General features: G+C 44.3%; 1 protein-coding gene across 3 annotated transcripts in view; it reads right to left on the bottom strand.

Moving 5' to 3' along the window:
* The window catches only part of MME (membrane metalloendopeptidase), a 45,675-nt gene extending 39,977 nt beyond the window's left edge, over nucleotides 1-5,698 (bottom strand). The window contains exons 1-3 of one of the 3 annotated variants that reach the window (XM_031042705.1): nucleotides 5,686-5,698; nucleotides 1,495-1,664; nucleotides 97-132 (exon numbers count right to left, since the gene is read on the bottom strand). In XM_031042705.1, the coding sequence (XP_030898565.1) occupies nucleotides 97-132; nucleotides 1,495-1,654 (196 nt within the window). In that variant the 5' untranslated portion in view covers nucleotides 1,655-1,664; nucleotides 5,686-5,698. Of the gene's footprint in view, nucleotides 1-96; nucleotides 133-1,494; nucleotides 1,665-1,975; nucleotides 1,994-4,903; nucleotides 4,967-5,685 lie in introns of those variants that run through there. The other 2 variants (XM_034064002.1, XM_005141976.4) reach the window with 2 other exon arrangements.
* Between the last annotated feature and the right edge of the window lie 7,041 nt (nucleotides 5,699-12,739).

Here is a 12,739-nt window from a genome sequence, read left to right as displayed (position 1 = left end):
GCCTCCCATGAGGTGTTGTGTACCTTGGATTCCTCAGAACTGTACTTAGATTACATATGCTTTTGCTTGCAAGCACACAAACATTTTCATTCTTACCTGACTTTATACAGTCTGATGTCTTGCAAACTCCATCTAAAAAGAATACAATCATATTCTTAATGTTTTACTTAATGTCAACATAGTCTGTAAATACTGTATTCATTGACAGTCACTTTGGGATTGCATTTAATTGCAGGGTACAGTAAGATAAAGATGAATGGACACCTTACACTTAGCAAGTGAATATATATAGGATCAGGCTCTAAAAATACCTTCATCTTTGTCCCTTTAGGGTCATTCAGTGCTAGTCACTCATAATGCGGAATTTTTGTAGTAATCATAGGAAAATGTTCTATCAATCAAGTAGAGGTGGGCAAAATGCTATTTTTATAACAAAGAAGAAATTTAGGGACTGAAAGACAGCTGCAAAGTCAGTCTGAATTTAGCAATACCTTACAATGACAAGAAGATTCCAGACAAAATATATGAAAATTCTGAGACATTCACTCTGAAGTCTTTTAAACAAAATACAAGGTTCAGGAAATGAAAATATTTCCTTTTGAGACTTTAGAAGTAAAACCTTTTTATTTTTCATTTCAGAATGGTATCTTCCATTTCATAATTGAACTAAACTGTAATAAAAAGTTTCAGCAAAATTATTAAGTGCTTTAAATTGAAACAAAGCATTTCATTTCCAATCTAAGGAAACATTCTTGTTTGACCCCAAATGGAAATTGTCAGGGAAATATATTTACCCCTGAATGGAATTACTTTTTAATATTTTGGTATGGCTGTTGAATCACTAAACTTCTTAGTATGGTTACACTCATTGAGTGTCCTTCCTCCAGTAGCCTGTTGAAGGAAAAAATGGGATTTTCATACATATACAGGAATATGGAGGACACACTGCAGTTTGATTTTCTTCAGCAGTGTTGTATTTTGTAGAGCTTTTTGCTTACTGAAGTGTTAATTACAAACACAATTGCTGAGTCAGAACAAGCAGATTTTTTGTGTTTACCAGAACTTTATGTGAACCAATGACTTTAAAGGGTTCCTGTTGGAAAGAAGCAGTTTTGTGTCAGTGTCCAGCTATAGTAAGTGTGGATGCAGCTTTACATTTGAGGTACTTGTGTCATGCTCTCTAATGACATACATATGAAACATGGTTATGATGTAACAGCTATTAATCATCTAATTTTATACACTGCGTAAGACATTTTCCTATTAATCAAGCAAAAAATACTGAGCTGACCTTGTTATTTTATTTTCTGAATGGTTTATGTACTGCAGCTATATATACCCCACACAACACAGTCTTTTCTAATACATTTTAAAATAGTGCAACTTAAGGGGTTTTCTTGCTATATACTAACAACTGGATTTTTTTGTAATTTCTTAAGATACTTTTATATTTTTATGTATTTATACATTCAGAAAGAGTTTATGTGTACTCACCATCATATGTTGCATACAGAACTATCATTGTGATCGCTACAATAGCTAGCAGAATCACTACAACTGCTAGCCCTATTTCCAGGCCACTCCATCGCAGTTTCTTCTTTGGTTTTGGAGTATTCATTTCAGTTATATCCATCTGGCTTTCTGACTTGCCCATAACCCAGTGTCTGAAAAGGAACAGGGAAATGTCACTGGAGAACTTACACAGAGTTGTAGGTCTTGAAACTGACTCCTCAACTGCACAATAACAAAGATGTTTCCTAGGTGAGTTTTCAAATTATGTGTAACACTACTAGAATGTCAGTCATTAAATTAAAAATTCTGTCCTCCTCTCACGTGCATGCACACATGCACAACAAGTACATGCCACGTGCTGCTTGTCTCTTAAAGAAAACAGAAGAGTGGTCTTCCTTTGCATGAAGAGGCCACCAAATAGAAAAGGAAGGCAAACAACCCAAAATCTATTTTTAAAACTTACCCGTGTGGTTCGGTCGTGTATGATGGTACAGGAGTTCACAAGCAAGTAAAAAGCAAGTCTCCCTGCTTGAATAAAAATTAACTTAATCTGCCAATTACTTATCTAATGCCAAAGGTCAAAATATGCCATTGTGCTTAGTTGTCATTCCTTAAAACATTATGCAAGCAATTCTTGACTACAGCTCTGCAGCTGTCTGTAAAAACAGTGAGGAAAAAGAAAAAAAGAGAGGCTCTGCAGGGAGCTTGTCGAATTCACACAGAAGACAGAGTCTTCACAGTAATTTTTAAAGAAGCATGACCAAGCCTCTCTTTTGAGCTTAGAACACTGTAAATTAGGAGTAGCTACAACACATACATGCAGAACTGGCAGGAGTGTGAATGGACTCATGCTCACTCCTGGAATGTGTATGCAACAGATTTTGGGATTGTATTTCTAACACTTTTTAGAAGTAACTTAGCCACTGTTTGCAATACTGCTGTCCTACAGTTCTGTGCTCTCTCTTCAGCTGCTACCACTCATTTAGGGTCAGACCTTCCTCTGCTGACAGAGATTCAAATCCCTAATACATACAGCTACCTATTTTTCAGTATCTCACAATGAAAACTCAGCAGTTTCTATTCATGGCATTTTCTGTGCATCTTTACATCCACAGATAAGAGTACATACCCTTTCCATTCGATGGGGAAGAATAGAAGTCCACTGGGATAAATAATGGCAACACCTGCATTCACCAGACACCCCACAAGAAGGTCAACTAGCACTGCAGGTCAGGGCATTCATGTCCTCTTGCACTCATGACACCCTTCCTTCCCCACTCGGTAAATAACCGTAACAGCAGTAAGGGAACCCTGCTCAGCTTTCTGCATCCATTCAAGTCTAAGACTTGAATTTGATTATTTTAAACCAGTTTTAACTGTCCTGTTTGTTTGTATTCATCTTCGTTTCCTCAAGGTGCTAGAATCTTTCAGATTTCAGTCTCTTGATTTTCCTCTGGACCTTGTTTCTGCCCATTTTGTGTTCCCTACTTTCCGGTAACTCCTCTTTGATGTCCTCCTCACCTAGAATGCCAGTTCCTCCACTGCAAAAATATGCTGCTACGGCATGTATGTTTTGTAATAAAATAAACATGTCAAGTAACTTGATATTATGGACCTGAGTAAACAGAGATTCTATGTTCCATGTATTTACACAACAGCTGTCTCAGTGGATGCTTGGACACTACCATCACACTAATGCTGTTTCTCTAAATGAGTAAGAGAACATTTTATTTCAGTGTGTCTCGTGTCCCTTTTGTCACAATTCCCTGGACATCACAGTGCAGGAAGTGACTGGCAGTGCCAGAATCACAGGTCTTGTACAGAGCAGGAGGCTGTAATCCCACAAGGTCTGCCCAGCCTCTTTCTAATCCCACAGGGACTGTTGTAGCTGCTTTCATGTGCCTCCTGAGCTGCTTTTTGTCTCTCTCAGAATAATAGAGTTTTGGTCAAATGAGCAAGTGGTTTTTAAGACACTGGACTGAAATCTCACACAACCATGTAAAAGAAAGCAATGTGAAAAAAAATTGTCTTCTATTAACTGAGCTATGAATTCACATATAATAATAAAGCAAATCAATCAGTACACCCTTCTTACTTTCAGTCTTATTAAGCAGAAGAAGATGTTAGTTATATGGACTAAACACTGACCAGGGCCCAGAACCTCCTGAATACTTGGACCCTAATTTAAGAAATTATACTTCTGATTCTGTTGGTGTCTTCAGAGTGCTAAAACCACAGTTCAGAGCAGCCAGAAACATTATACCTTTCATGTGCAAATACGTTCCTTACAATCAGCTAAGTTTTTCCAAGTGAGCTAATCTTTCTGTTCCCCCAGGAGTGTTCCTCATGTTTAAAGACATCCCACTGACTAATTTTTACTTCCAGTTATTTAAAGAACCCACCGCATTGGCATTAATGAACACCAGGTATAAGCCTCTAATTGCAAGCATAGCAAAAGTTTAAGAATAATATTTATAAGAATAATATGTATAAGAATACGTATAATAATGCTAAGGGATATACAGCTTGGTATATATTCCTTCCATTTCTCTTAGCGCTTTGGTGATGCTCTCTACTCTCCCTACCAAGCTTAGGTACAACAGACAGCTGAAATTCCTTTGACTTTCTAGTCTCCATATTACATAGAGTTAACTCATTAGCTTTTCTTTTTGGGATTTATCTGTTAAAAATTTAGTTGCAGCTTCCTTAGCTCTCAGTGTAGTCTACACAGAAAACCCAGCACGTCCCGAGAATACTTTTGGGGTTGTTTTAGGAGCCTGTGTAGCATGTGCTAGCAGAATGAGCTGCCCCCAGGCAAGGGACTCAGGGGGCACAGCCGCAGGGACGGCTGAGGAGCGCCCCGGGGCGCCAGGCCAGGCGGCCCAGCCGCGGGCTGGCTCCTCCGACCGTTGTCCCGCAGCGCGAGGGACGAGGCGGAAAGCCTCACGGCGGGCACAGCGCGGCTCGCTGCCGCTCCACAGTGGCCCCGCGGTGGGCTCTGCCCCGCTGGGTGGCGTCGCGGGCTCGGTGGGTCGGGGCCGCACTGGGCGGGGAGGGGCCGCGGGCCGGGCCCCCCGCGGGCTGCAATGGCAGGGCCGCGCCAGGGGGGCGCCGGGGGTTTTGGCCCCACCGGGCCGGCGCAGGGCACGAGGCGAACGCCGGGCTCGGCGAGTCGCCGAAGGAGGCGCGACCACGGCCGAGCCCGACACGACGGCTCGCCGCCCCGACAACCGGCTTCCCGGTACCCGGAGCACGCACGCTGGAGAGACTCAGGAGCGGCCAGAAATCACCGCAGGACGGCTGGGGCAGTGACCCATGCACCCGTCCGTGCATCCATCCGTCCCGCCGCGGCGCCCGCCCGGCTCCCACCAGCCGCTGTCCCCTTACTTACCGACCGGCGCTCGGAGGGGTCCGGCCCCGGGGCCGCCACGCACATCCCCGCCCGGCGCCGGGCGGAGGCGGCGCGGGGCGCCCCGAACCGGCGGGACAGAGCCCGCGGGTCCCGGGGGAAGGCGGCGCGCAGGCTAGGCTGGCGGGGCGTCGGGCGGCCGCCGGTGGAGCTCAGCGCCCGGCCCGCCCGCGGGCGGTGGTGAGGGGCGCCGGCATCGCCGGGACATCAAAGACTGGAGTGCTCCTTGCTCCGGCTGCCTGCCGCTGCCGCTGCCGAGCAGAGCTGCTGGCGGTCAAAGGAGCCCTTGTGTGCGGGCTGCCGGACGAGCAGTTCTCCGGCTGACCTGAATGCTGCTTCCTCTTCGTGATCATAAAAATGCGATGGGGCAGGAAACAAACAAACAAGCCCCCCCCCCCCCCCCCCCCGCCCCGACAGCGACAAACCGCGCTCTTCACCTCGGCGAGAGGAGGGAGCAGGGGCTACGCCTGGAGACAGGCGGTGTAGAGGAGCGCCATGCCCCATGGGGCTGCCCCATTGACGGGGCAGCCCTGCCCGCCGCGGCGGAGGGCGCAAGGCGCCAAGGCCGGTTACAGAGAGACAGAGGAGCCGGAGAGCGAGAGCAGCCTGCACCTGCCTTCCCCCTCCGGCTTATCATCTCTCCAGTCAGCTCAGAAGAGGAAAGGGACGATGCATGGGGAAGGTTAGGGGCTGCATGGCTGCAGGATTTAGCGCCTGCTTCTGTGAAGACTCATCGCCTTTCTCGTATTAATGCAGTCACATACACTCTGCAAGATCTCACATCCTCATTCACTCGGTGGTTTCTTCTCAAGAGGGAGACAGCTGTGAGTTCTTGCACGGAAAGGCAGCTCTGAGCTCTGTCATAAGATTTTCCATCCAACCAAATATCAAAAGATCTTTGTTTCATTCTTACTAAATTGCATTCTTACCAAGTTTCATTTTTATTAATAAACTGGCAGACATCAGATGCAGCAGTACGGGTTGCTGGCATTCTTCTCGCCCAAACCAGATACCACACTCACTTCTGCTTCCTTCCTGAAGGTACCTTTATTGCCTCTGAGGCAGAAATTGCAGCTGAAATTCGTGAGATGTTTTATTACCAGTCACGCACACTAAAACGTCTGCTGCTTGTGAGGGGCAACCTTCCTTTCCTCCGGGAAAGGTGGAAACTGAATACTGACTTCTATATAGAACTCCACAGCAAGTGATCCACAGAGCAGATGCAATGAAGAGGGGAGGCTGATAGGGCATTAACACAGTGTTTGTTACCTGTAAAAATGAGGCACTTCTGCAAAATGTACATCTGAAGAAGGAACAAGAAGAAACAATATTTTATTCACCAAAAAGGCAATAAAAGTACCAAATATAGGCAAGAAAAACATTTCAGAAAGTCTAAAGAGCAAAAAATACTCAATTTTCTTACATGAAGGAGTGAGGGAAGTGCTGATTGTATCCTTTCCAGAATCAGTGTTCAAATTAATGTAAGTATCTCACTTTCAGCCTTCCCTGCATCAGTTCTTGCAGAGTTCCATTCTGGTTACTGGAAAAAGCCATCTGCTCCTGCAGGTCAGTCCTGGCATTACCTGGTCCCTCAAAGACACCCTGACATAAACAACATCAGAATAGAGGTGTTAAAAATACATGGGATTTTGTAACTTAGGTGCCTGTTGTTCAGCCTTAACTGTGAAAAAGCTTGAGAAGTAGAGGGCGATGTGTTTGAAGAGACTGAACTAAAATGGGAAAAAAGTAGTTGTTTCAAAAATTTCAGGTGGACCAAAAATGTGTAACTGCTTAATGCACCACAAAGAGAGAGAAAAGGGAGAAACTCTGGAATTCTGTAATACGGAATTCTGTAAATACGTGTTAAGTAGTGTGGGAGTTTGCACTCTTGTAGAGCCATGTGCTTAGAAAGAGGAATTAGACATATGCACATACACAGGCTACAGGAGGTGTCATTTCTGAGTCAAATGCTGAGATTCTTGTTTAGGCCTTACCTAGGGCAAACTCCCATCAAGTTAGCAGTGTAGTGTCCTGCCTAAGAATAAGCAAAGACCTATTGTCAGTGCTTCTATGAACAGTTAGAGAAGCAAAATTTCTAGAAGGAGACAACAGCGAGATGGGAGTCAGTCTGTTCTCCCAAGTACATAGGACAAGAGGAAACAGCCTCAGGTTGTGCAAAGGGAGTTTTAGGTTGGATGTTAGAAAAATTTTTTTCACCACAAGGGATGTCAAGCACTGGAACAGGCTTTCCAGCCAAGTGGAGGAGTCACCATCCCTGGAGGGGTTTAAAAGACATGTAGCTGTGGCACTTAGGGACATGGTTTAAGTGGTGGCCTTGGCAGTGCTGGGTTAACAGGTGGATGCAATGACCTTAAGGGTTGTTGCACCTAAACAATTCCATGGCAGGGGGGTTGGAACTAGATGATCTTAAGGTCCTTTCCAACCCTGACTGTTCTATGATTCTGTGATTCAGCCTATGCGATAGGCAAAACAATTTTTGTTGGAACAGCCCCACTGCTGCCACAGGATGGCTCTCCTCCTGCCCACTGCTCTCAGCTCTGCGGGTGCAAGCTGCTTCTTCAGTCTGGGGAAGAGGTGTGATAGGGGAATGTCTGGCCTCCTTCCACCCACCCCAGCATGACTCAGAGCAACAGTGGGTTTCTGTAGGTGCCGTTTGCACAAAGGCCCTTCTTTCACTGACCTTCAAGCTCCACACATGAACAGCACTACAAATTTCTACATGAGATCAATAGCATATTTGGTATTTTCTGTGCCCTATTATTTTAGGGATAATAAGAGACTCATATATTCATTCTAGTAAAGGAAATACCCTACAAATTGCTAAGGTGTACACCCAATGCCAAAATAAACCAAAAGCAGATTACAACTTGTACTGATTCCTATTAAAAACTATTTGCTTTCCTCTTACCTTCATCTTTCTAGTACTGTAATTTCACAAAGCTGAGATAAGAAACAAAAAAGCAAACCAACAACAAAGTTCACCTCAGAATTGAAAACAGTCATGAAACCTTCATACTTAGGGATTAGAATGAACACTTTGTCCCTGTAGCCTTCCTGAGATGTCTTATGCTCAAGTAATCTTCCTGCTTTCAGTGAGAAAAACAGCAGGATTAAGAGTTTGCAAGTTCATCCATTAGGGTTAGTTGTAGTAGGATCTGGCACTACTGCTGACAGATCTGCAGACTTCTGGACAACCACCAGGCTGAAACAAATGCATGGTAAATTTATAGAATGAAATAAAACTCTGCATATGATTTAGAGACTCAGGTAACGAAAAAAAAGTTAAAGAGCACACACACTGTCATTAAATCAGTATCCTTGAAAAAGAAAGGTTTCTGCTCAGTATTAATGTGAGAGGAGATAGGAGTACTATGTTTTAAAAATCAGTGGCTAGGGAAGTACACGTCTCCAAGAACTGTGCCCTCAGGTAGTTCAGAGCAACATACAAAAATAGACGCACTGTCCATCCTTCTGAAAAACAAACTGCATCACAATAGCTCAACTTGAGTTCTTAATCAAGTGAAGAAAAGCCAATAACCCATTCAATATTGTTTTCTCCAGTTGGTCCAAACTGACCACGGTAAGACCTTATTCTCAGTATGACCTCTGGATGACATTGAGGAAATTAGGACTCATTTATATTACTATGAACCAACATCGATGATGCTTGTAGTTCCTTTTGGGAAAAGTGACTTTCCCAAAGTAACAAAGTCAAATGTTCAAGAAACAAAGAGCTGCCAACACTAATGCTGCCCATTAATCCTGCTGATTTCTTCTCCCTGTTGAGTCCCATGTCATAGGAAGAAAAGAGTGGAAAATCTCATTCCTGGAATGTGAGAGAATTTAGATGGCAAAGTCTAACACACAGGTGCTTACTTATTTGTTGAGGTTTTTTGTTTGTTTTCCTCAGTGGGTTTATGACTCCAAGTCTGGGTAATTTCTCACTCAGGAAAGTAAACAGCCAAGGTCTCAAAATATTTGCTTCAGTGCCTGAATTATTCAGGTCTAATTGCATTGTATTGTATTACTAAGCTTTGTCTTTGTTAGCCGACAGGCTTAGTGTAACTGATTTGCAGGTGTCTGCAAATCTGATGAAATGCTTGGCTGAAAAGCTGCAGTTTTGGGGGCTGCTTTTGATCTTGCCTAAAAGCCACACATAGTGCTTCCGCTAACACAGCCTAATGGTCTTTTTGTGGTCCTGAATTTCTTTGTAGCCACTCTGACAATCACAGTTCTAAGCATTATTGGGAAAAAAGTGGTCAGGTTTTGTGAAAGAAACAGGTAACAGTTGAGGTAAAACTCAAGGTAAAGTGAGGTAAAATTGCATGTGATATATGCAGAGAGCATTAAAGTTGGGAATAATGTAAACACAGTAAAAGATGAGAATCAGAATTTGGATGAATTAACTACAAGGTTTCCTGCACAGTGCAGATACCACTGCACAAAGCTTAGTCACGCTTTCTGGGTTAGCCTGGTTAACAGGGTTGCAAAAACATGAGCACAAGCACAGCAAAGCCTTTTCTCCAGCAACAACTGGAGCAGAAACTCTTAGGGACCGGTAAAACCCAAGGAGGCAGCACCCCACTGCGTTTCCAGGTGGCTGCCTGCACTTGGGCTCCGAGGCAGGGCTGCCTGGTGGCTTTGGGCCCGCTCTTGCTTGCACGACACTGCATGGCGTGATCCTTGCGCTGGAGCCAGCCTCATAGGTGGGCACTGCGCAGTCCCCCTGCCCACTCCACGGGGATGAGCAGAGCGGGAGTCAGCCGCCACGAGGTGTCGCCGCCACCCTCCCTGGCCTGCAGCACGCTGGGGAACCTTCTGGAAGGGGTAGGATGGGGCTGCCAGGGGGCGCCTGTCTGGCGGGGCAGGGCTTGGTGATGCCTGGGAGGGCCCTGGGCGCCTGCCCGCAGTGAGCACCATGATTGTTGTGACCCTGGTGGATTCTGCCCTTCAAAGAAGTGGCATTGTGTGACATGACAAGAGCAGGAGCCTGCGGATCGACCCTCAGCTTATTAGCAGGGGCTCAGCCCTGCATTGTTGGGCCCTACACCACCTCAGGGAACACCTCGTGATGGTGTTGCTGCTGGTAGCGAGACCATCAGCCATGCTTCTCCGTTTCTGTATTTTCCTGACAACATGATTTACATCTAAACGTATGTATTTCAAGAAGTTAGCTACTGTTTGTGGTAATGATACATGATTATGATACACTGTAGATTTAGATTTCATATTAGGAAGAAGTTATTTGTTTGCTGTGAGGGTGGTGAGGCACTGGCAGAAGTTGCCCAGAGCAGCTGTGTCTGCCCCATCCCTGGCAGTGTTCAAGGCCAGGCTGGACAGGGCTTGGAGCAACCTGCTCATGGCAGGAGGTTGGAACTAGATGAGATTTAAGTTCCCTTCCACCCAAACCATTCTATGATTCTATGATATCCTCTTAAAAGCCTAACTTTGCTTGTATTTTTTTAGTGTTGTCATAATCTTATTCTTAGGCTTTGGGGCTAGTAATTTCTTACTTGCCTTTATTGCAGAGCTTTCACAAGAAAGAGCCTTGTGGTTGGGAAGTGGAGCTATATGCCAGGAAGGAGGCCTGTGTGTTGGCAGTCAGATGATAATGTGGGATGTGTTTTGGAGTTGGTTTTGTACATGAAATGCTAGAGAGTCAATACCAGTACTGACCAAAGAGTGAACCATGGCATGGAGATACATGGGGATAAAAATACGGAAAATATTTTGAATTAGGAACTTGTAAAACATGTGCTTGCTTAGCATTTCTCCTGGCTAAGTGATAGCAACTACATTCTATTAAATAATGAGATTGAGGCTCATACATTGTACCTTGCATGATTTGAAGATCAGGCATAATGTGTGTCTGTATCAGATAATTAAAGTTAACAAGAAATAAAGGAGTGCAGGTTTTTGGATGCATTTCGTAGTTTACAGATGACTGGGCTGTCCAAGAGTTGTTTGACCAGCTTTACTTAGCTCTGCAGAAGGCTCTGAGTGGAAGCCATAGAGTGAGCTTACGAAAGGACCTGCCCTATTGCTGACTGAAGGTACATGAATTTAAACAGATCTATGGAATTAACTACTTCTACAGAAATGTAAAAGAGAGCACTATTTTGGATTCTTCCAAGCTTCAAAATGAGTGTGTTACATAGTCCCCAGTGGCACGGGTGTTGGTAAAAATACTAATGCAAGGAGTAAAACTTGACTCTGTGTCCATCAAAGTGCTTATCCTGCCTATCTTCTGTTTTGTGTTTCTGACTTCGCCATCATATGAACAAGGATATAATAGGTACTGTGTGGTAATGCAGTAACCAGTGTCGTGGTTTAAATCAAGTCCACACACAGCTCATTCATTCACTCCCCCCCGTCGCTCCCCCAACTCCCGGAGAGTTAGGAAGGAGAATCCAAAGAATGTAGCCCCCACGGGTTGAGATAAGAACGGTTTAATAGCTAAGGCACAACACAAATCACTACTGCCATTACTACTACAAATAATGATGATAAAGCCAATAACAAGTGAAGAGAATACAACACCTCACCAGCCACCGACCCATAACTCACCCCACCCTGCCCGACCAAGCATCGACCAATACCTCCTCCATCCCCCCAGAGCTCCAGCCCTTCGGGGTCTCTCCCAGTTACATCCTGGGTATGACGTGCTATAGTATGGAATATCTCTTTGGCTAGCCTGGGTCAGGTGTCCTGTCTCTCCTTCCTCCCGGCCTCCCCTCCTCCCTGGCAGAGCATGAGGCTCAGAGAGTCCTTGGACAAACCAAACATTTGAGCAGTAACTCAAAACATACTTGCTATCAGCAATCGTTCTTTGCCCGAAAGTCAAAACACAGCACTGCACCAGCTACCAAGAAGGAGAAAAATGACTGCTACTGCTCAAACCAGGACAACCAGTCATTGCAAATTTCAATTCTCTGTATGAATGGTTCAGAAATTTAAGATAGAAGGTAGCTGCTTTCTGGAGGTTATGTCAGCCGCAGGCTTAGTGACTTCACAACATGCAACCTCATTCACTTTTTTATTAAAAAATAAAATAAAATTTCTTACTGTGTTCTATTGTTTAGTAAAGTGCACAACAGTTTATGAAAATGGCATTTAATAAGGGTATTAAGTGGGGGTTTAATTAATGGCAGGAACAATGCAGTGGTGATATAAATAAAAACAAAAATACCCAAAATATGGAGTAGAGTAGCAGCAGTGTGTCAAAAGCTTGCCCCGGGTGTTGTGATCACATGATGTTCTGAGGGTGTCAGGGTAGCCCAGAGTTCTGCAGTAAATATCCTTGTGATATACTCTGAATACTGCTATTTTAAAGAAAGTAGAGAGCATGGCAGAATATGTGATCTGGAATATGGCTGCTGGGGAAGGAGGTTGGTTATAAGCTGAAAAGATGGGTAGGCTATTACAGAGTGGAAAATGTTCTGAATATAATCCTGGCTGCTTCAGCCCAGACTTTGGCAGAACTGCAGTCTAGCTCTGTCTTTTCTTTAGAAGATAATGAGATTAGCCTCACACATTTTCTCAACAAAATAAATCATAAGTCAAATTCAGATGAGATTAACAAATAAAGAAAGGCTGGTTTGTATTAATCTGTCCACTCTTTTTCATAGATGTCACATGCCATGACATCTTCCTTGCAAAGAAATGGGACATCTTTATTGCAAAAAAATGGATGTGAAGGACTTTTTTTTTTGTTTGTTTGTTTAGTTGGATAGTTTTCCTTTGTACATCCAATATGGCAGTAGAACTTATGCTGCACACATACCTTTTCTTATACCG

This window comes from Melopsittacus undulatus, chromosome 6, assembly GCF_012275295.1.
Source record: "Melopsittacus undulatus isolate bMelUnd1 chromosome 6, bMelUnd1.mat.Z, whole genome shotgun sequence".
In the NCBI taxonomy this organism is placed as follows: domain Eukaryota; kingdom Metazoa; phylum Chordata; class Aves; order Psittaciformes; family Psittaculidae; genus Melopsittacus; species Melopsittacus undulatus.
This window is presented reverse-complemented; position numbering and strand designations above follow the sequence as displayed.